The following is a 23,178-nucleotide window of genomic DNA, read 5'->3' on the forward strand; positions in this document are numbered from 1 at the left end:
ACCAGCATGCCGTTGGTGAAGAGGAATATTGAACCCAGGCACTTGTGCCGTGGGGCTCTGCCGGATGGGGTGACCAGTGAGTTGGAGTGTGTAACCAACAGTACGCTAGCAGCTATCATCAAACAGCTGGGCAGTCTGAGTGAGTATACTGCAGTTCAGGATGAATATATTGTTTCTCTTGATATTTGAACATCAAACGTTTTAGCATTAGCATTTTAGCGCTTAATGATGTAATCTGAGACCAGCGCCCCAAAGACATATTAGGCTGGTCTACAACTAATGCAAGTTTGACTGCTGTAAACAAAAAAAATAGAACTAAAAAGGTGATATTCGACTCATAGCTTGTGGTTTGCCAACAATGTAGTGGAGCAATGAGAAGGGAAAGAGGTTGTTGGGATGTGACTGCAGTGTTTTTCCAAACAGGGTTTGTCTTCTATTGTTATGAGTATCATTGTAACTGTTAAAGCTTTACTGTGGAGCTTGTCCAAATAAACTCACACCAATCCGACTTTTAGGTTGGACTCCTTGTTGCTTGGGCTACAGGCTCGCTGATCCTATGGTTGAGTAACAAAAGTTACAGATGTAATCTCTGATTTCATCGTGTCTAGCACTGTGTAAAGATGGACATTGACCCTTGAACAGCTCCTCAAAAGTGAAGCCAAAGGAAGTAGAGCTCCCCCTGGTGACTGGCTGCAGTATAGGTCATAAGCTCCACCCCCTCCATGTTAGTGGATGGGACTTGGGCCAAATCAAAACACTAAAATACACGTCAAATACATTTCAGGTAGTTAATATAATGCCGATGCACTTTCAAGTGTACATTTTTCTGTTAAGTGTCGTTTTAGTTAGTTATATGATGCCATAGAAACAAGATGTGACATCATGATCTCTGCAAGTTGTGAAGCTCCATGAAGTGGTCTCATAGGACCGTGAGAGTTGGACAAAATGAATTAATAAATAAATAAGTACAGTGTATAAGCCATCATTTCTTTGTAACTGGTGGAGGTAGAGCAAACAGTTAATCACAACACAAAAAACAAAAACGCAAGTGAGTCTGGCAGAAGTGTGGGCGGGTCATCGATAACGTGGCTCCACTGTGCAGATTCTGGCTCCAAATTCACAAGATGCTGCCGCCCGTATCCCTGGGAAAATAGCCTCAGTTTGGCCAGTGCAAGGAAGTGGGGATTGTCATTGTCCATATTTATATACAGTCCGTGCTCTCTAGCGGTAACACTAGAAGAGGAAGAGACAAGCATCAATAATGCAGCAAGAGACCAAAAATGGGAGAGACTGATACAGTTGATACAACACAGAATTCCCCAAACGTTTGCCTCAGTTACTTATCGTCCACAGCTTTGGTTCCTACCACTGCATGCTGATAACTGGCTTGGAGTGGTAGGTTTTTGACAGCATTTTTAAATAGAGAGCAATGACAGCAAGAAGAGTGAGCTCTGTACATACACTACCAATATTTATATGCTCTGTCCAAGAAGGTTTCTGATGCTCCAAATATAAAAGAAACTCAGCGTTGAGATAAAGGATGACATTCTAAAAAAGAAAGCGGTGAGGAAGGTGTAATTACCCTTATCGTGTTTTTACAGTGTAATTTCTCCCACCGCTAGATTACACACTGTATCTTCAAATTATAACCTGTCATTTTATAGGTTAAAAGATGTCTTTCTTTATTCAGAATTCATAGCAAACTAGTCAAGAGCAGTTTTGTGCAAGAGAAGTCAGAATATCCGCTAACATGAGCCACAGTCAAATTCTTTTTTTTGTGAAAGACGCCTCTGACCGAGTGTCACTAACCTTTCACGGGCTTGATCTATGCTAGCTACCATGGCTAAACATACACATCGCATGTTTAAGTTTTACACTTTAAGAATATTACAAAAGATATCTGTGTACTTGATTACCCTACACAAGAAACTCTACAACCAAGGTTCTGGTCCTTCCATGTCGTCAAGCTCTTTGGTGGTTACACTCCGTCGTGTCAGGTCACGTGTCTGCCAGGCACCCTCGGCAGCAGTCAGATCCCAACGTGTCATCCTTAGCATTTAAGTGCAATCGCACCCAAAAGCCAATCAATTCAGAGCTATGTTCCTCAAGATCACTTGGGTTGAGTGTGAATAAGCCACAGAGTTGATGCTGATGAGTATGACGTAGCCAGTTTATAAAACGGTCAAAGGTACTTCCACGCTGGTGAGCACACAGCTTTGTCTCTAATTTTACAGTGTCTTCTGTACTTTAGTGTCCTCTCCTCTGTATCCTCTTGAAATTTCTCACCCTAAACATTTCATTGGAAACCTGCGTGCCTCATTTGCATGTATTTTTTGGGTTGTTTTGTGAAGAAAAGGACTACTTCGATAAACAGAGAGTAAATTAAATTCAGCGACAGCTCACTGCCTCTGCCTCTGCTCCATCTGTCATGGTGTGGGCTGAGAGATGGAGAGGCGCTGAGGTTATGAGGCTGCTGTGTGAGCATCTTATGTGGTTTTTTAGGATGTGGCTGTGGCATTTACATCTGCGTAAGTACATTTTAATATCTGTACCTTCGCGCACTCTCACATAGACGGAACAGGCCTTTTAAGTATTCAGTCCGACAGGTGCTCAGCAGGAGGCGGCCCGTCCCGCTGAGACAGACGGCGGGAGAAGGCACGGCATAGAGCTGTAGCACACTGAGAATGATGGAAGATGTTGCCCAATTCAAACAACGACTCCTGTTGCCCAGTCTGCCCAAAAGAATCAACAGTTATTTCTGAATACAGACGGCTATTACAGCAGGCGCAATGCCCTGTAAAGAAAAGTCTTGTCAGTAGAGAGCTGGGAATTAATTAGTCAGGGCAAAGGTGGTAATCCTGGGCTCAGACTACAAGAGTTTTCATCCAGAAATCAGGTCTGGATCTCACTCACTAAAGAGATTGAATGCGACCTGTTTGCAGATCCGCTCTTAAAGCTCTAGAACTGATTCCAGAGCTGTTGGGGTTGCCCATGTGTTATATGTAGAATTTCAAATCTGGGTCATTTAACAATAACCAACGAGAGAAACAAGTCAACAAGGAAACAAAGCAGCCAACGCTGTGTTGCCAAGCAACAGTAAACTTTACGAGACAGCCTTCTAGGCTAACGTTAGCTAGCGTGCTCCTGTAGGCACGTACTAAAACTGACAGTTAAAATATCACCTCCAGTTTTGAATGAAGAACAGACACCCTTATGATGACTCCCCCCAAAAAATATCTTCTTCTTCTTCTCTCCTCCTTTTTGGTCTCCCTTCTCCTTCTTGTTCTCATTCTTCTTCGTCTCCTCCTTCTTCTCCTCCTCCTTCTTCCTATTGTCATTCTTTTTCACCTTCTTCACCGTGCCCTCCTTCTTCTTCATCATCCTTTTCTCCTCCTCCTTCCTACTCTCCTTCTTTCTCTCCTTCTGCTCCTTGTCCTTCCACTTCCTCTTCTTATTCTTCTGTTGTTGTTGATCATCATCTTCTGCTTCTCCTATTCCGCTTCTCATACTCTTCCTCCTTCTTCCTCTCTTTCTTCTTCTTCTCCTCCTTCTTCTGTTGTTGTTGATCATCATCTTCTCCTTTTATTTCTTCTTCTTCTTCTTCTTCTTCATCTTCTACTCCACGTGTGGTGTGTGGTTGAGAGGAGAGGAGAGAGAGATTATATATATACATTACTTTATTTTCCTATTTTCTAACTGTTTGTTTATTGTATGGTCATTGTTAACATTGTGCAATTTTTGTTTGTTATAGTTTAGTGTTAGTTTATTTATCTTTTTAGTTTTGTTGTTGGTGTCTCCGTGTTTCCTTGGCGGGGATGGCGTCCACCGAGACGCCGTCCCTGACTCTGAAGCATGGAGTGCGCATTGTTCCTCCGTCAGATACGACGGTGGAGCAGGTGCTGTTGGTGGTGGGAGATCAGGTCGGACACCGGAACATTACCTTCGCTTCCCGCATGAACAAAGCGGTGGTTGTTTTTATGAATGGTCAGGAGCTAGTAGCTCAGCTCGTAGAGAGCGGCCTCGTGTTAAACGAGGAGTATGTGCCGGTGTCTCCGCTGGCGGTCCCGTCCACCAGGATCACGGTGTCCGGGGTTCCCCCGTTTGTGACCAACGAGGCGCTGGAGAAAGAACTGAAGAGGTTCGGTAAGTTCGCCAGCGGCTTTCGATCGGTGGGTCTGGGGTGTAGAGACGCCAAACTGAAACACGTCCAGTCTTTTAGGAGGCAGGTGTTAATGTTTTTAGACTCACCCACTCAGACACTGGATGTTTCATTTCGTGTTAAACATGAAGACAGTTTCTATATGGTGTACGCCAGCTCTGGGAGCATTAAGTGTTTTGAGTGTGGAGACGTGGGACATAAGCGGATCGGCTGTCCGCACAGACGGCAGGCGGAGGCCGCCCCGCCGGTGGCGGCGGAGGCCGCCTCGCCGGTGGCGGGGGTCGCTGCTGCGCCGGTGGCGGGGGTCGCTGCTGTGGAGGTCTCTGAGACTGAAGCGGGGGGGTCGAGTGCGGGCCCCGCGGCGGATGCGGATTCAGCGCCTGCGGCAGGGTCCGCGGCGGCTGATCGGTCCGCGGCTGCGGTGGATGCGTCTTCCGTGGCTTTTCCGGAGCCTGAGGTCGCCGCTGGCCCCGCGGCAGTGGGTTCCGACGTTACTGGCCCGGTGGTTGGAGTCGGTAACGGGGATACTGAGGGGACAGGACAGGAGGTAGGAGGAACCACTGAAAGCCAGAAAGAGGCTGATGTGGTAAAAGACAACATGACCAATAACAGTGTTTTAGATATGGAGTGTGATTATGACTCTGACTGTGCTTCTGTGGCTGACAGTGTGTCTCAGAGCGCTGATTTATACTCTTTAGATGAGATGAATCACTTTTTAGACGATACCTTTGGTAAAACAGCCAGTGTTTTTGAATATTTTCCAGATGGTAGAAAGTTTATTGAAACCGCAAACACTTTGCAACGAGTTGTTGGTTTTGACTTGTTAGATGAAAAAAAACGTTTTCGTCTCAAAAAGTACATCACCACAGTTAGAAAAAACTTAAAGATAACTGAAAGGAAAAGAGCAAAGAAAATGAAGGTCCAAGAAAAAGTAAAAATCATGACCATACAACACTGGGTGTTTTCTTTCTGCTTGGCTTTTAGATGTGTTCTTTTTCTGTCTATGCTCTCTCTCTCTTCTATGCGGGTTTTAAAGGTTGCCTCTCTTAATATCAACGGGGGTAGAAACGCACAGAAGAGAGCATTAATTAGTGAGACAATAAGCCAGAAAAAACTTGATGTAGTTTTCATTCAGGAAACACACAGTGATTGTGTGAATGAGTCGGATTGGAAGTTATGGTGGGGGGGGCAGCTTGTTCTTAGTCATGGCTCCAATGTCAGTGCAGGAGTTGCTGTTTTATTTTCTCCCTCTGTCAACGTAAAAATTTTAAATAGCACAGAGGTTGTGGAGGGAAGGATCCTCTCAATAAGGGCAGAAATAACCGGCTCTGTTTTTACCTTTATCAACGTTTATGCCCCCAGTCGAGGCCCAGAGCGCTCAGTTGTTTTTAACACATTAAAAAGCCACCTAACAACGTGTGGTCAGGGGCAGTGTGTAGTCATGGGGGGGGACTGGAACTGCTGCACAGACCCTATAGATAGGACTGGTCAGGAGCTGCATCCCCAGTCAGCTGCAACCTTACACCAGCTATTGCAAGAGGCAGACCTAGTTGACGTGTGGAGGACGAAGCAGCCTGCAGTCCGGCAGTTCACCTGGGTAAAGGTAGTGGGAGGGGTGGTCAGTGCCGCCAGGTTAGACAGGGTTTACCTGTCAGCTGATTTTATGAACAGAGCTGCTAAGTGTTACACCCTCCCAGTGGGGTTCTCTGACCACCATGTGGTCTGCTTAGAGTTGGTTTTATCAGCCAACAGCAGCACAAAATCTTACTGGCATTTTAATGTTAAACTTTTATTGGACCGTGTTTTTTGTAAAAATTTTAAATTATTCTGGGCTTACTGGAAGTCAAGAAAACACCTTTTCCCCTCCCTGAGTCAATGGTGGGAGGTAGGAAAAGGCCAAATTAAGGTGTTCTGCCAAAAATATACGGCCTATTCTACCTCAAAAATTAAAGCGGCTGTGCAGAAACTAGAAGCAGAAATATTAAACCTAGAGAGGGCCTCAGGTCAACAGAGCAACCTGCTACAATGTAAAACACAACAGCTGAACACCTTCCTGCAGGAGAGAGCTAAAGGGGCATTAGTCAGAGCCAGGTACACACAATTAAACAACATGGACGCACCAACTAAATACTTCTTCAGCCTGGAGAGGTCGGTGGCACAGAGGAAGCAGATGGTGTGTCTCCAGCTGCCTGATGGGAGTCTGACATCAGACCAGATCCAGATCAGGAGACAAGTGGTGGCTTTCTACACCGACCTGTTTGGCGACGAAAGCTGCGACATGGACGCTGGTGCTGAACTGCTAAAAGACCTTCCTCAGCTGAGTCCAGATGAGCGAGGTGCCCTGGGAGCAGACATCACGCTGGAGGAGTTATCCATCGCTATGTCCCAGATGGCTGCAGGAAAAGCTCCAGGAATCGATGGATTACCTGTTGACTTTTTTAAACATTTCTGGACAGAGCTGGGGCCGGACCTCTTAGATGTTTTAAAAGAATCTTTTATGAAAGGTTCTTTACCAGCTTCCTGCAGGCGAGCAGTGATATCACTGCTGCCTAAGAAAGGAGATCTAACATCCTTGAAGAACTGGCGACCGGTCGCTCTACTATGTACTGACTATAAGATTCTCTCTAAGTTTTTATCAAACAGACTGAAGGTTTTTATTGAATTGCTTATTGGCGTAGATCAGTCATACTGTGTCCCAGATAGGTCCATGCTAGACAACTTGTTTTTAATGAGAGACAGCATTGACGTATGTAACCAATACGGACTAGATGTGGGTGTTGTCTCCATTGATCAGGAAAAGGCCTTTGATCGCGTGGACCACTCCTTTTTATTTGCCACACTGACAGCTTTTGGTGTTGGGGAGCATTTTCTGTCATGGGTGAAACTGTTATATAGTGAGGCCCATTGTGTGATTAAGGCAGGGGGAGGTCTCACTGTTCCGGTCCCAGTGAGGAGGGGGATTAGACAGGGTTGCCCCATCTCAGGCCAGCTCTACAGTGTGGCCATAGAGCCACTCCTCCACAGATTGAGGTCCCGGCTGAGGGGTCTCTCTCTACCGGGGATGGCTGACTGCCCTACTGTGGTCATATCAGCCTATGCTGATGATTGTAATGTTTTTATTCGTGACCAGGGGGATGTTAAAGAGCTGGAGAGGGCCCTAGTACTATATCAGAGAGCCTCCTCAGCTAAGGTTAATTGGGTGAAAAGTGGAGCTTATCTGGTGGGGAGGTGGGTTTCAGAACGTCCCCCTACCCTTCCAGGGAACCTAAGTTGGGAGAGAGGAGGGTTAAAAACACTAGGGATACACCTGGGAAATGAGGCCATAGAAAGAAGGAACTGGGAGGGAGTGCTGGTAAAGGTTGAAGCCAAGTTGTCTAAATGGAAATGGCTGCTCCCCCAGCTGTCCTACAGGGGAAGAGTTCTGGTCATTAACAACCTCATTGCCTCTGCATTGTGGCACAGACTTCAAGTCCTCGTTCCACCACTGGGCCTTGTGGAAGCACTTCAGAGGCTGCTACTGGACTTTTTCTGGTCAGGTCGTCACTGGCTGCGGGCGTCGGTCCTGTATCTCCCTGTGGCAGAGGGAGGGCAGGGCCTGGTAGACATCAAGTCCAGAATAGCAGCTTTCAGGCTCCAGGCTGCTCAGAAGCTGCTGTACGGCTGCTCTCCCTGCTGGCTGGCTCCGGCTCAGCTCATCCTCAGGAAGGCCGGAGGGCTAGGACTGGACAAACATCTGTTCCTGCTGGATTCCCAGTGGAGACACTGCGAACTCACACCTTTTTATAGGTCAGTGATGGACTCCTGGAGGAGTCTGGACGTCATCCGACCTCCTGACCCCAGACCTGGAATGTGGCTGTTTGAAGAACCACTTTTTAATAACAGCTTCCTGCCCAGTAGGGTGCTGACATCGGCTACAGTGAGATCTGTTTTTGTCAAGGCTGGTATCGTCAAACTGGGCCAGGTAATGAAGGTAACACCAATTTCACTGGCTGAGTTTTTAAACGTCCGGTCCTCCAGGCTGATGGAGAAGGCTGTCACCGAGCTGCTGTCGTCCCTGTCTGCTCCACTGAGGGCTTTTGTCCAGGACAGGGTCTTGGTCGACCAGTGGAGCCAGGGATCGGACTATGTCTTCCCATCTGTGTCCGTCAGACCTACAGTGGGAGAGTGGACAGGGAAAAAAGGATTCCTTCTCTCCATGAAGACTCCAGTTCTGGAGAAGTTCATCTCCTGTGGGAAGAAAAATCTATACCTTAGCTGTGTCAAGGTGCTGAACTTTGATTCGCTCTCTGAGATCAGAGAATCAAAATGGACTGAGGTCTTTGGTCCAGACTCTTCCCCTAAAGACTGCTGGCGGCTCCTGTATAAGGCCCCTGTTGAAAAACGGATGGCTGACCTCCAGTGGAGGATTATACATGGAGTGATAGCTACAAACAGATACATAGCTCACCTGGATCCCAGCACTGGGGAGGGATGTCCCTTCTGTGGGCAGACAGAGACGCTAGAGCATTTGGTGGTCACCTGTCCTCGCTTAGGAGGCTTATTTAGTTTTTTGCAGCGGTGGGTAGAGGCTCTGGGAGAGGTTTTTTCAGTGTCAGTGTTTGTCTTTGGCCTGAAATATACAGTCAAAAAGAAACGAACATTGGTTTTAATTAACTTCCTGTTGGCTAATGCCAAGCTGGCAATATGGAAGAGCCGCAAAAACCGGGTGTCAGGCGTGGGCTGGACAGAGCCGGTCCTCTGTCTGAAGGCTTTGGTCTCTGCTAGGCTAAAGATAGAGCATGCGTTTTATAGACTGACCGGTAACCTGGGTGTTTTTAAAGATGTGTGGGGCGTCAGGCAGGTCCTGTGTTCAGTAAGGGAGGATGGGTCATTACAGCTCAGTTTTTAGGGTGTATGTGTGTGTGTGAGTGTGAAATTTGTATGCATATATATTTTGTTGTAATGTATTATTGACAATGAAAAAATGACTTTAGAATTAAAGTATTCTTAAAGTCAAAAGTCTTCTTCTTCTTCTTCTTTTTCTTCTTCTTCTTCTTATTATTATTGGTTGACAAACCACCTTCCAGTTGCATTAGCACCACCTACTGGACTGGAGTGTAGCTCAGTCAATTTACAGCCAGCTGTTTCACTCCAAGTTTCCGGGTTCGAATCCATGGGCCGACTGGGCTTATCTCTTATCTCACTGGCCGAACTCAATTCATTCAACTAAAAACTTTTGCATCCCAGTCATCTCCCATCTCCTCTGGTGTACCACAAGGTTCTGTCCTCGGTCCAGTCCTCTTCATTATTTACCTCCTCCCCCTTGGTCACATATTCCATAAATACAATATCCACTTTCACTGCTATGCGGACGACACCCAGCTCTACCTTTCCTCTAACCCCACCTCCATCCTCCCTCCCACCTCCCTCTGTGACTGCCTCCTAGAAATCAAAACTTTCTCAAACTGAACAGTGACAAAACTGAGGTTCTACTCATTGGTTCTAAATCCACCCTCTCCAAAGCTAACAGTTTCACCATCACCACTGACAACTCCTCTCTCTCCCCCTCCCCTCAAGTCAAGAGTTTGGGTGTCGTCCTGGACGGCACTCTGTCTTTCCACTCTCACATTAATAACATTACCCGGTCTGCATATTTCCATCTCCGCAACATCAACCGTCTCCGCCCGTCCCTCACCGCCGACAACACCGCCATCCTGGTCCATTCCCTCGTCACCTCCCGCCTGGATTACTGCAACTCACTTCTCACTGGTCTCCCCCTCAAGTCCCTCCATAAACTACAGCTTGTGCAAAATGCTGCTGCCCGGATTATCACCAGGACCCCTTCTTCTCATCACATCACCCCCATTCTCCAGCAGCTTCACTGGCTTCCCATCACCCACCGCATCACCTATAAAATTCTGCTCTTAACATTCAAAGCCCTCCACAACCTCGCCCCTCCTTATCTGATAGAACTTCTCCACGTCAACACACCCAGCCGGACTCTTAGATCATCTTCATCCATCAGCCTCACCATCCCTCCTGCCCGCATGACCACCATGGGGTCCAGGGCCTTCAGCCGTTCTGCCCCCCGCCTCTGGAATTCCCTTCCACCCATCATCCGCAACATCGACACTTTGGCAATTTTCAAATCTCATCTCAAAACCCACCTTTTTCTCCAATCATACCCTCCTTGACTGTCACTCTCTCCAGATTTTTAATTTTTAAACCAAATCTTTTATCTCTTTGTCGTATCTTTTCGTGTATTATAGTTTGTTAAATGCCTTTGATGTCTGTAATGTATTTTAAACCCTGTTTTACCTGTACGGTGAGCTTGGGTGTTCTGAAAGGCGCCTAGAAATAAAATGTATTATTATTATTATTATTTCTGTGTGGAGTTTGCATGTTCTCCCTGTGTCTGCGTGGGTTCTCTCCGGGTACTCCAGCTTCCTCCCACTGTCCAATGACATGCTCATTAGGTTCATTAGTGATTCTAAATTGGCCGTAGGTGTGAGTGTGAATGGTTGTCTGTCTCTCTGTGTTAGCCCTCCGATAGACTGGCGACCTGTCCAGGGTGTACCCCTGCCTCTCGCCCAATGACAGCTGGGATAGGCTCCAGCAGACCCCCGCGACCCTTAACAGGAATAAGCGGGTACAGAAGATGAATGAATGAATGTTTCACTCCAGTCTAGGTTTAGTTCACATCCATTTCCCCATGAGATCACGTGAGGTGGTCTGTTCAGTTCTCCCCGATCTGGCACAATAATCTGCTTAATATACTGAGGTGTTCATTGCACTCTTCATTTTTAGATTATGTTGTTTGATGTTAGCGCGATGACTACCTGTGAGGTTGGGTAGTTTATCTGAATAAGACTTTATGCTGTCGTGACGGTTAATAAATGAAAACGTTTTATTGGAACCATTCACCAACACTTCTGCACACACTTTCCCCGCTGATTCTACTCTCTGTGAATAATCAAATCCTGTGATGTGAAGAAGAGCTCAGCTGGCGAACGTGTTAAGTGTGGATCTGCCTGGATGAAAGGAGTCAAATTTGAACCCTAACTGTGCGTGTGTGTTTGTTTCTGTGCAGGTCGCCATGCAGAGGACATTTTTGGAGAACTGTTTAACGAAGCCAACAGCTTCTACCTGAGGATGAGCAGCCTGCAGGAGAGAGTGGACCAGCTGGCGGTCAAAGTCACCCAGCTGGATTCCACTGTGGAGGAAGGTGGGTGTCATTTTGTCGCGTGTTTATTCATGAATTCAAATGTTCACAAAGGATAGAAACGGCATCTGTGTGACCCTGTAAAGGTCCCCTCTTCCTCAAGATTATGACGAGTGTAATTTAAACACTAGCATGAATATTTTCTAGTTGCATTCAGGAAGGAAGGAGAGAGAAAATGGAGAGAAGAAAGAGAAAGGACAGAAGGAAGAAATGGCAAAGAACGAGGCAAGAAGGGAATGAGAAAGAAAAGGAGAAAGAAAGGGCGGCAGATAGATTAAAAGAAATAAAGAGAAAAAAGAAAAAGAAAGACCAGGAGAAAGGGAATAGGATGGAAGGATGAGTGGAGAAAGAAAGGCCGTAAGGAAGACGAGAGAATGGGCACGAGGAAAGGAAAGGAGAGAAGAAGGAAGGGAAAAAGGAAGAAAGAGAAGGGAAGCGGAGAATGAAGACAGAAGGATAGGGCAAAGGAAAGAGTAAGAAAGGAAAGAAGAGGGGAGGAATGGAAGGAAGACAGAAGAAATCAAATGAGGGAGAGAGGAAAGACTGAGGTGATGAGGGAGGGAAGGAAGGAGGAAAGAGAGAAAGACCGAGAAGGATTAAGAGAGAAGGAAGGAAGCGATAAAGAAGGGAAGAAATAAAGAGAGAATGAAAGAAAGGAAGATGAAAGGACAGGAGGAAATAAACGAAAGAGGAAAGGAAGGAAGTGTGTGTGGTAGAAATGTCAGAATGGCCCTGCCATGTTGTGCATGTGCCCTTCAGCTGTGTCCGTTCCAACAACCTGTTCCACTTTCTCTGTGTGTGCGTGTGTGTGCGTGTTCATGTGTGTGTGTTTAGGACACACACTGTTCCAGATGCACACAGTCTGTAAAAACCTCCCAGGTTTGTGTGCGTGCTTGTTTGTGCAGTGTGAGTCTGAATCATTATCTCCATCATTACACTCTTCACTGTCTCTGAAGGTCAATTCTCTTAATGCAGTAATTGATAGGCCCGTAGTCACACACACACACACACAGACACACACACTCAGACACACAGCGTCATGGTGAGTGTTGATCCAGATCTGCATGAGCTGACTCACTTTATAATGTGACATGTGAGTAACCTCTAGTTGTCTGCTCCCTGTCCTCATTTCACTTATTTCCGCTCGTCTGTTTTCTCTCTACCTCCCCCTCTCTTCTTGTCCCTCCGCGTTTCCTTGCTCCCAACCATTTCTTCCTTCAAATCCCTTCTTCCTACCTTTCTTTGTACCTGCTCTCTCTTTCTTTCTTCCTTCCATTCCGTCCTTCCAGCCTGTTTTTGCTTCCTTCTCTCTTTTCTATCTCCTTTCTTACTTCTGCCATTTTCTATCTTAATTCCCTTTTATTTCTTCCTCTCTCACTCTTTCCCTCCTTCTCTATTCTCTCTCTCCCTTTCTCTTTATTCTTTCTCTCCTTCTGTCTTTTTTTTCTCTCTCTCTCTCTGTTTATTGTGTCTCCTTTTCTCAGTGTTCCCTCTCCCTCTCCATTCTTTCCTCACTTTATTATCCCTCCCTTTCTCTCTCTCTCTTTCTTCTCCCCCTCCAGGTGTTTCCTCTCTTTATTCTCTTCCTCTCTCCCTGTCTCTTTATTCTCACCCTTTCCTCTACTTCTCTCTTCATTCCCTCTCTCTCTATTCTTTATTTTCTCTCTCTGTATGCCGTCTCTTTATTCTCTTCCTCTCTTTATTCTCTCCCTCTCTCTGTCTATCTCTCTCATTACTCTTTCTTTTCTCTCTCTCTTTCCTCCCCTGTCTGTTTATTCTCACTACCTCTCTCCCTGTCTCTTCTGTCTCTCTGTCTGTCTCTTTTTCTCTGTATTCCCTGTATCCTGGCTGATACTGTCGAGTCATTCTGCAGCACGTCGGCCGCAGACATTCAGCATCAGAGCAGCACAGGCGGCGATGAAAAGGAAAAGCTCAGCAGTCCTCCGTCTTGTTCCTCTCTTCTTCCCTCTCCCCTCCTCTCCTCCGCCCTCGCTCCCTCTCTTTCATCTCCTCTCTCCGTCTCCTTTCGTCTCTGTGCCTCCTCGCCCACCTACGCGCAAACCGTCCGGCCGTCCTTCGTTTCCCACTCACTCACTCACTCACTCACTCATCTGTTACTGTGCTGTCTTCTCTTTCAAGACATGTCTTTTCTCCCTTCCTCTCTTCTTTATTTTCTTGTCCTTCGCGCTTTCCTTCTTTCTTTCTTTTTCTTTGTCTTTTTCCTGTATCTGTAAACTGACGTGGTAGATTACAGCATGAATATTTTCTAGTAGCGTGCGGGAAAGAAGGAGACAGACGAAGGATAAGAAAGCAAGAAAGAGGATGATGTGGGGAAGGGAGCAAAGGAGGATAGGGAAGAAAGGGAGAGGAGAGAGGAAGGATGAATGGAAGGAAAAAGAGAGCATGTAATGGAAAAAGGAAAGGGAAGAAATGTGTAAAGAAAGCGAGAGAGGAGGGACGAGAGAAAGAAGGCAAGACAGAAAAAAAGGGAAGAGGACGACAGATGTAAGAAAGACGGACAGGAGGAAGAGAAAAGGGAAGCAACGAAGAGAGGATGGAAGGAATGAGGATGGAAGGAAAGCAAGGGAGACACAAGAGGAGGAAGGGGAAAAGAGAGCGTGGAAGGGAGAAAGGGAGGAGGGAAGAAAAGATTGAAAAAAGTAGGAAAGAAAGAACTGAAGGAAAGAGGATCGACGTACTGCAGGAAGGAAGGAAAGACAGAAAGGGAAGGGAGACAAAGGGGAGAGAGAGGGAAGAAAGAGGGGTACTAAAAAAAACAGAAGGAAAGAAAGAGACAAAGGAGGCAGGGAGGGAGGGAGGAGGTAAGGGAAGGAAGGACAGAAGGAAGGAGGTCAGAAAGAAATCAACCAGGGAAGTAATGAATATGAAAGCTTCCAAGTGACTTCAAGTAGATGTAGATGGACAGGTTCATTAATCAGACTGGTTTTTAACAGTAATGAACACATCTGTCTGCTCGGCAGGTCTGATGACATCAGTGTGTGGGACAGGAGACAGAAGAGGAGAGAGAGTGCATGGTCAGAGAGGGAGGGTGAGAGGAAGAGGGAGAGAGATCCAAGTCTCTTTGAAGACGTGTCTGAATGAAAGTCGCATTAGCTGCTGGTTGTGGGCCGCGGGGACAGAAGCTTAGGAAGGAGTGATCAAAGACAGAGCGCGCGCACACACACACACACACACACACACCATACAGCCAATCACACCTTTAAGTCCTGAATCTTCGCTTTCAGAGGGTTAAACCCGACCTGACAAAGAAAGACACACACATGAGCACGGAGACTGAAATAAATCACCGACAGGAACATATGTCACGCTGACACGCTTTAACCTTCTTACAGCGTGTTTTGGGCTGGTGGACACTGATTTTGTGTGTGTAGAGCCATCTGGTTGATCCTGGATAGCGTCGCGTTAAGTCTTCTCTGGGGTTAAGGGATTGACACACATACCCGTAGTGTTTTATTGTGTGTCTCTCACTCTCCCTTTCTCCCAAACCACCAGGCTCCTGTTTGTAGCCGCAGTGTGTGCGTTGTGTGCATAAGATGCTTGTTAAGCCGATGCAACAAGCTCCAAGACTAATCTGTCCCTGATGTCCTATTATTACCTTCTTTGTACGGGCATGCATACGTATGTGTTTGTCACACACTGTGCATTAATCTCTATGCATGTGTAGTGTGTATTATTGTTGGGACTTACAGGGGGCTTATAGAGGGTTACCATCTATAGTTGCCATCAATAGATGCATATTACAACAAGCAATTGCAGACATAAGCAAACAGACGCTAATGATAGGTGTTCTATGGTAATATTTTATTATGAAGTACCTGTACTTCTGCCTCTGTAAGCAATTTCCTGGGTTCCCAGCATGCAGTTCAACAAAATCTATAAACCCATAAATCTCAGTGTCAAAGCCACACATATAAGGGTGACATTAAATGTCTGGAACTCGTCTGAATGGCCCAAAGCAAGCGCTTAATAGCTTCCACATAGGCAGCGCACATCTGTTTTTGTGCTTTACCTGTAAAGGAGAAGGGGTCGTTAATCTGGGGGTGGAGGCTGCAAGTTCAGCCTGTAGCCTACGTGATCTATGTAACGTCTGAGCGCAGTGTTGGTAACTTGGGGTGGAAGCACTCCTCGAAAATAGAAGACAATGGAAACACAGAACAGGGTACGCTAACGTTTTTAAAGTCGTCCCCCACTAAATTTAAATTTTCATGCAACCATTTTATCGAAGCGTAGCCAGTAACCAGGAAGGACCTTCCTGTTGGCCAAATTATTCAAATGCATGGCTCATGCTCATGCCCTGTTCAAAATTAAATAGTTTTTCATATTGATTGCATTTCATATAGTCATTTACAACGTCCTTTGTTGCAAGTGTTATATCTGTTGACTATATGTAAAGCTGGACAAATACCAACATTTGTCCTGAAAAGTAGTTTTGAAGCTCAGTCTGGTGGATCTGGCCATTGCCATCTTGGCAGGGCCTAACTCCCGGTTAATTCTAAAAAGGGTTGCAAGAGTTGGCGAATGAATGAGGCAGGACGATTGAAGCCTAGAAAGACGCTCACTTAAATTATGCATAAATTAAAAGCATTGATACACTTCAAACAGGCATGTTAAATAAAACGTCTACCACGTACAGTTGTCATGAATGATGAAATAAGCTAGAGACCAAAACTGTTTTTTTTTTGACCAGTCAGAGCAGACTGGGCTTTGTGTGGGGAACCTCCCTAGCTCTACATTTACAACAAACACATAAATGAACTAAATTAAATGTGTGTGATTCTGCCCATTTTTGGACTATTCCTTACGTTGTCCCCTGTAGGAATTTGCCATTGTACTGTTTACTGTTTCCTTCTTTAAAAGTTTCCTCCTTCGCCTCCTTAGTCTCCCTGCAGGACATCAACATGAGGAAGGCCTTTAAGAGCAGCACCATTCAGGACCAGCAGGTAGTGTCGAGGACCTCTGTGCCCAACCCTGTGGTGGAGATGTACCACCGCTGCGACAAACCGCCTCCACTCAACATTCTCAGTCCATACAGGTCGGTCATTTAGCTCCCTGCTGGTAGTTTACCAATCTTTTAGGGACTTGTGTCTTTATCTGTTTCTCACCTGCTCCTTCGATCATCCACGCAGGGACGACAAGAAGGATGCTCTGAAGTTCTACACCGACCCCTCCTACTTCTTCAACCTGTGGAAGGAGAAGATGCTCCAGGCCACCGAGGACAAACGCAAAGAGAAGAGGCGGCAGAAGGTATGCTTTGTGTTAGCGGGGATGTATGTGTGTGCGTCAGAAGACGGAGAGCGTGACGGAACAGTAAAAGAAATTCATCTTCTTGCTTTGATTTTGCTAATCTGTTGTGTTTTTTTGGCCATTTTTAGTTAAAGCATTCCTATCTTACTGTACTCGCCATTGAGCTTTGCTTCGTTGTGTAATCGGTTATTGATACAGCAGCAGTTGGGCAGACTCAATATCCGGAGACAAAAATGATGACTTAAGGGGAATGTAACATTTAATAATTTCTCTAACTTATATTCACATCAACAGAATGAGCCTAGAAGTAATATGTAAAGGTATGTACACAAGGATTTGAATTCCGTTTCCTGACCGAGGCTAAGCTAACGTTAGCTAACGAGTAGCTAAGTTAATGTCATAATGATACTAATCTTTTCAGAAATGGTGGCGGTAAATGGTAAATTGATAAACTGTATTTCTGTTGTATAGAGTTATAAAAGCCTCATTTCCTACATAAAGTTGCTGTCAGATTGCTAAACTGTTAGCTTCAGTGGCTTCAAGACACCAGCAGTTGTCTAGCAGCTCCCTTCTTGCGAGTTGTGGTCAGTGTTACCACTTGAATGGCTAGCATTTTGTGACTCATATTCAGGTTCTGTCTCTTCCAGTTCATTTTAATTCAACTCTTTTCACTAGGTCTTTGGTTACGTTTACATTGACAAGATTAATGCGATTTATTTAAGATATACTGTATGTGTTTACATGCCCCAAAACATCTATCACAATAGACATGAGGAAAGCACTTCAGCCCCCTGTGGAACATCACATCTGCTGGAAATATAAAAGAAGAAGGCGTTATTTTCTCCTAGTTTTATTTTCAAACACCGAGATGCTTCTGTGTTGTCATCGTTGACATTGACATGGCTTTTGGCATCTTTTTAAACATTTATTTGAACAGCTGGTTGTTTTGCTACCTCCGTGTTTCTGCCCCTCCTGAAAACTGGTCATGTCACCTGATGATTACCTGAGCAGAAAGAGCTACTTTGTTCCAGCCATTATCAAAGCCTTCACACACCACTCTCAATCCTATTTAAAATATCTTCTGATCAGACCAGTCTGTTCTGATTGTTATCTCATTCTCTCGACAGTCATTGTCCAACCCTCTGAACAGCTGCTGCTGTACCTGTTTGCTGCATATTTGTGTTGAATTTAATGCTGTTCATGTTTTTATGTTCCCTCCCTTCAACCTGGATAAGCATAGTGTAAGTTTTCCCTCTTGAAAAAATGACATGTTTGAATACCAGACGGCGGCAGGAGGATGGTCTCTTCTTCTCTGCCCCTTTTCTCTTACAGCACCTCCTTCTTTCTAATTTATCTTTAGTTCCCTGGAAGGGGCCCCCCTCCCCATCCCTTCCTCCTCTTCCTCCTCCTCTGCTCAGTCTAACGCACCAGCTTGTCTTTCTCCCATGTTTCCATAGGGCTGTCCGGCCCACCCTGACAGGCCCCACTCCAGACAGGCCCCACCCAGGAGCCCCCTGTCCATCTCTGTAAGACAACCCCGACCCCTAACCTGCCCCGTCCCGCCCTTACCTTTCTCCCCCTTCAACATCCCACTAACACACATTACACGCTCACCTATCACACAGGGTGTCTGAACACTGGTAAGACACACACATATTCAACAGTGGTATTTGAATAAAGTTAAAAAAAAAAAAAAAAAAAAACACAGCCACACACACACGCACTCCCTTCTGTTTGTGTCGGTGTCGTGTTGCGTTGGCTTGTCACCTCACCGTCTCTCTAACCCTCTCGTGTTTGGTTTGGTTGCCGTCCTGTGTTCCCACAAGTTTTGGCTCCGTTGTCCTTTGTTTTCTAATGTCTCTGTGTTGCCCAATAGTGAGTGGGTGGTGATGAGTAGACTAGTGTGTGGGGTTGTCTCGGTGTGAATTTACCCTGTGGTGAAGGAGCTGGTGATGGGGTCCAGTTTTTTTCCCCCCTCCACCAGATGAATCGATGGTCAATAACCGAGCTTTTCTCCGCTCCTCTATCTGTCCGTCTCTTGTAGGAGCAGCAGAGGCAGGTTGAGGATCCAAGCAGAGAGGTGAAGAAGGTCAGTAATCATATTATTATTGCCACTTGTCGACTTCCGTTTGACACAAGCATGAAATCAGAAATATATGAACAGTCTATGTATTGAATGAGCAGCTTATAACTCTCTATGACGGTAACAGTGGCAAGGAAAAACTCCCTTTTAACAGGAAGTGTCTTAATACCGCCATACAACTTGTAAATACGCTGATTTATTCGAAATGCATCTGCACATTGCACAATTTACGACCATCCCCAAACATGCTGACTGCCACTGAGCCTGAACTCATTCGTCAAGTGGGGGAATTCATTAAACAGCTGCATTTTCAATTGAAAATCAACACAAGTTATTAAAGTAAAATCACTATCTAGGCTAAATAACGACAGAATACAGTAAAACGTTTCGACGTATCAAAGTTTAAATTGTTTAATGGTGAAAAACTATTTTTATTTTAGTGGTAATTCAAGGTAGGTTAATGATTAATTGATTGCACTGGAAAAAAATCAATAATCTATAATATAAAAAAAATAACTCTTCATAGGAGCCCTACTGCTTATAAGATTAGCATAAAGCCAGCTAATATCCTTAAGCAGCACCAGCATTTAAAATAACAGCATGTTAATTCATTAAATTCAGTTTATCACAACCCCAATTACGATGAAGCGCCACTGGCAGATACAGTATGTCTGTAGAATGAAACTATGTTAGCCTTGTTAGCAGCAGCATGCTAACCTGAGAGGTACTGAGCACTGGTGAGGTTGCTTGTTTTGCCTGGAAGTAGCATTACAGGTTAACTTGCCTGTTAGCCTTGCAGCTAGTCACTACCATTTCTGATCTTACCAAGGCGTTGCTCTTGCACTCTTGGATACAGTGCCTTGTTCCATCCCGTCAGTCATTTTCTTCTTTAAAATCTTTAGTATTCACGAAATATGATGTGTTATCCATTTTAAATGGTTAGATATTCGCAACAGTAGCAAATAACCAGTGCTTCGGCTAACCTTACTCTCATTAGGTAATGGCAAATGATAACATAATAGCATCAGGAATCAATGTAGTGAATTAAAGAAGAAGAAAATATGACAGAGAGCCAAAAAAAAAGTTATGGTTAAAATTGAAGAGCAGAGACTATTATTTTATATGAACTATTAATCAATCTAAACCTGTCTCTAGTAAATGTATATTTAAGCCATTTACTGAGACAGTAAGACACTCTCCAGTGTCTATTAACAGAGTCCCTAATGGGGTGTATGAGAGGTACAGCTGTGCTAATGCTCTGTAATATATGCACTATGGCAGCTCATTGAGTGTAAACTTTAACAACACCATCCCTTAAATGAGAGATTTTCAGGAGAAAACACCAAATTTGCATCTATTCTGTTCTGGTTTACTTTTGAAGGTGCGTAAGGCTCGCAACCGGCGTCAGGAGTGGAACGTCCTGGCCTACGACAAAGAGTTCAGACCAGACGCCAGGCTCACTCCCTCTCCTTACCACGGCATGTCCTCTGAAGGCTCGCTGTCCCCTGATAGCAGGTAAACAAACAAAAAAAACTGTCCGTGTAGTGTTGGTGTGAGGTCTGAGGTCCTGCCTCTTTTGGTCACACACACATCACCGCTCATATGTAGAGTTACTGTTTGAGGGAAGGGTACGAATATTTTATACTGTTACAAACCCAGCTATAAGGATTGGGATATATGTTGCTCAATCACAACAATGCTAATGTCCATTTAAGCACATACCCATAAAATACACTGTAGCGACTGAGTCCACACTGACCTGCTGTCTGTGTTGTGTTAAGGTCTTTGCTGCCCTCTTCTGGAGAATGTAATTCATAGCGGATGAAATTTTAAATGTGACACAAGATCAGACATGGCATGAAAAACACTGTCAGCAAAGCAGGAAGTAATATAAGATGAAAGCAGGATATATATGTAAAATGAAAATATTAACACTGGTCATTTTTATGGCAGTATTCAATTCTATATATTACTGTGTTGTAAACCTTTTTTATTCCTCCAAAAGATCAATGGCGTCCGACTCCTACCCGGCCAGCCCCAACCATCCCTCCGGCCAGGCCCCCAACACCGCCCACCCCATTGACCACCACGCCAGGGATCACCTCAGCGCCGCAGCCCAGACCCAGTCGCTGGATCGGGGCCTCAGGCCGGCCAACCAGCCTCCGGGAGCGGGAGTCGCAGCACCACCAGGTCGACATGTGGCCTCCCTGGGAAGGACCCCGTCGGGACATGGGGTCCAGGCAGGAGGAGATCCCACAGTTAACGGTCCGAGGCAGCAGTCAGTCAAGGAATACCGGGCCGGGCATGGGTAAGTTTCTTAATCTAGTTGTTTGGACAAAATGATAGGTTTACAAGGTGTCTCATGAGCTTTGTGGGTTTCATGGCAACAAAATCACTTTTCTTTTCTGTTGTCGTTCTCCCTTACCAGCGGCCAGCCCTCCACTATTCCAGAGTACTATATCCCACCAGCGCCTCCCCCGCCTCCCCCAACCATCCCTTCCGCCCAGACCGCCTTCGACTCCACCACGGCCCCGCCCTCCGCCGCTGCCTCCGCCGTCCCCCCAACCTCCTCCGCCCTCTCCCGTCCCTACTCCCCCTCCCCTCCTCCTCCCCCAGCCAACTACGTGCCCTCCCCTTCCCACCCACCTTCAGGCGCACCACCGGCTGCCCCTCCACCTCCGCCTCCGGGGGTGCCCGCGGGACACCTGGCCCACCCGTCTCCGCAGCACGTCGCTGTCGGTCAGTCAGCTGTGGACGGGGCGCCCTCCGCAAGGAAGTCCACCATGCTGGGGATGATCCCGATGAGCGACGCACGCTCCGACCTGCTGGCTGCCATACGTAGAGGTGAGTGTGTGTGAGAAGTTTGGTAGTTTAATACATGTGTCCACACTAATATTTCTATTAAAAGAAAACCTAGATTCTTTGAATTTCTGAGATAAGAATTTCTGGCACTGAGACATCCACCCTCCGTCCCCTCCAGGTATCCAGCTGAGGAAGGTGCAGGAACAGAGGGAGCAGGAGGCGAAGCGGGAGCCCGTTGGCAACGATGTGGCCACCATCCTATCACGGCGTATCGCAGTGGAGTACAGCGAGTCCGATGACGACTCCGAGCTCGACGAGAACGAGTGGTCCGACTAGGAGAAATAATTAAATGAATAAGTAAAAGAGAATGAGATAAAGATGGGGGGCATGGTGGGTGGAGCTAACGGAGAGCGTGAGGGAGAGAAATGTGACGCTGAGGTGGATATGATGGGATCTGGTTAGTTTTAATGTTCATTATTAACATTTTAACATGAAAAAGTTCTGTAAAGAAATCAACCATTCACGCAGGCACTCCGCATCATCTGTTGCATCCTTTTCTGAACACTCAGCAACAGGTCGATCATTTCAGCTTGCTTGGTTGCCCCTGGCGACGCCTATTATCGAACTGGAACGCAAGAGGTATTTGTGTCTAATCACCCAGGGTGTGCGACACACTAAACACCATTTCACTGCCCTCTCGCCCCCATCTGCTCATCCTAAAACACTTAGCTGTGAAAAACAAATGCGCTTCTCTTCCTTCATATCTGAGTGGTGATCATTAGCAATATTACAGGTTCTCAAGCTGTAGGTAGGCGGGCCCCCATAGAGTGCGGGGGTATTGTGTTTACAAAACACATGGTATAGCACAAAAAAGAAAAAAACTAATTATAGTGCAATCTTAACTTATCTGCCAAATGATGAAGAATCTATGGAAACAATCCAGGATAATCAGGGGAAAATATTAGCTTATTAGCAAATTAGTCTGCTTTACGGGGCCATGCCTGTTTATGAAACATGCGCACTCTTATAAAGAGATGCTGGCCTTTTGGGAGTTTGGTCCACTGTTTGTCCTTACTAACCGATATTATCTCAGTCTAAAGAGCTCTGGCTGGTGTGTGAGCTGTCGAATACATAGCACAATGGCTAATTGTAGCTAAACCTAACTATTAGACAAAATGCTAATTGGCTAATCAAGCTATTACCAAGCTTTATTTTAGTGCGTTAGCCTGCTGGCTACGGTTATCTTAGTTCTCCAACACAAGTTGTTTGCCTTCCAGAGGAAGTTAGCAAAGCTAGCTAAAGAGCTAATAACGGTTTATCACTGGTTATGGACATGAGCCAAATCAAAGACAGACTAAATTGACACATTTGTACAGTATATTCACATATATAACTGGAGAGGTTTATTTATATGTGAAAATCATTGTTTTAACTGATCATAATCCCAAATAAAAGCTATTTAAAAATGATTAATATTATTATTGGAACAAACAAACCTTTAAGGACACTAGGAAAATGTAATAAAAATCTATTCAGTGGTAACACGTCAATAATTACAAGTAGAATTAAAAATGCTGAGAAGATCTTTAAACTTTTTTACAAGAAATGACAATTTTAATTAGATTTTTTTTTTTTGTAATTTGTAGTTTGGCTTAAATATAAATTTAA

The 23,178-nt window shown here is 45.5% G+C and overlaps 1 protein-coding gene across 1 annotated transcript; it reads left to right on the forward strand.

The window, feature by feature from the left end:
- Positions 1 to 6: 6 nt before the first annotated feature.
- On the forward strand, positions 7 to 21,846 carry LOC311502790 (actin-binding protein WASF3-like; the record flags this gene model as incomplete). Its single annotated transcript, XM_084565172.1, has 10 exons — positions 7 to 139; positions 11,229 to 11,363; positions 16,260 to 16,413; positions 16,508 to 16,625; positions 18,083 to 18,151; positions 18,670 to 18,714; positions 20,090 to 20,223; positions 20,714 to 21,016; positions 21,137 to 21,552; positions 21,689 to 21,846. 10 exons carry the CDS (start codon positions 7 to 9, stop codon positions 21,844 to 21,846), a joined length of 1,665 nt encoding a protein of 554 aa, XP_084421298.1.
- Positions 21,847 to 23,178: the final 1,332 nt, after the last annotated feature.

Source organism: Chelon labrosus (genome assembly GCF_963514085.1).
Source record: "Chelon labrosus genome assembly, chromosome: 1".
Taxonomy (NCBI): domain Eukaryota; kingdom Metazoa; phylum Chordata; class Actinopteri; order Mugiliformes; family Mugilidae; genus Chelon; species Chelon labrosus.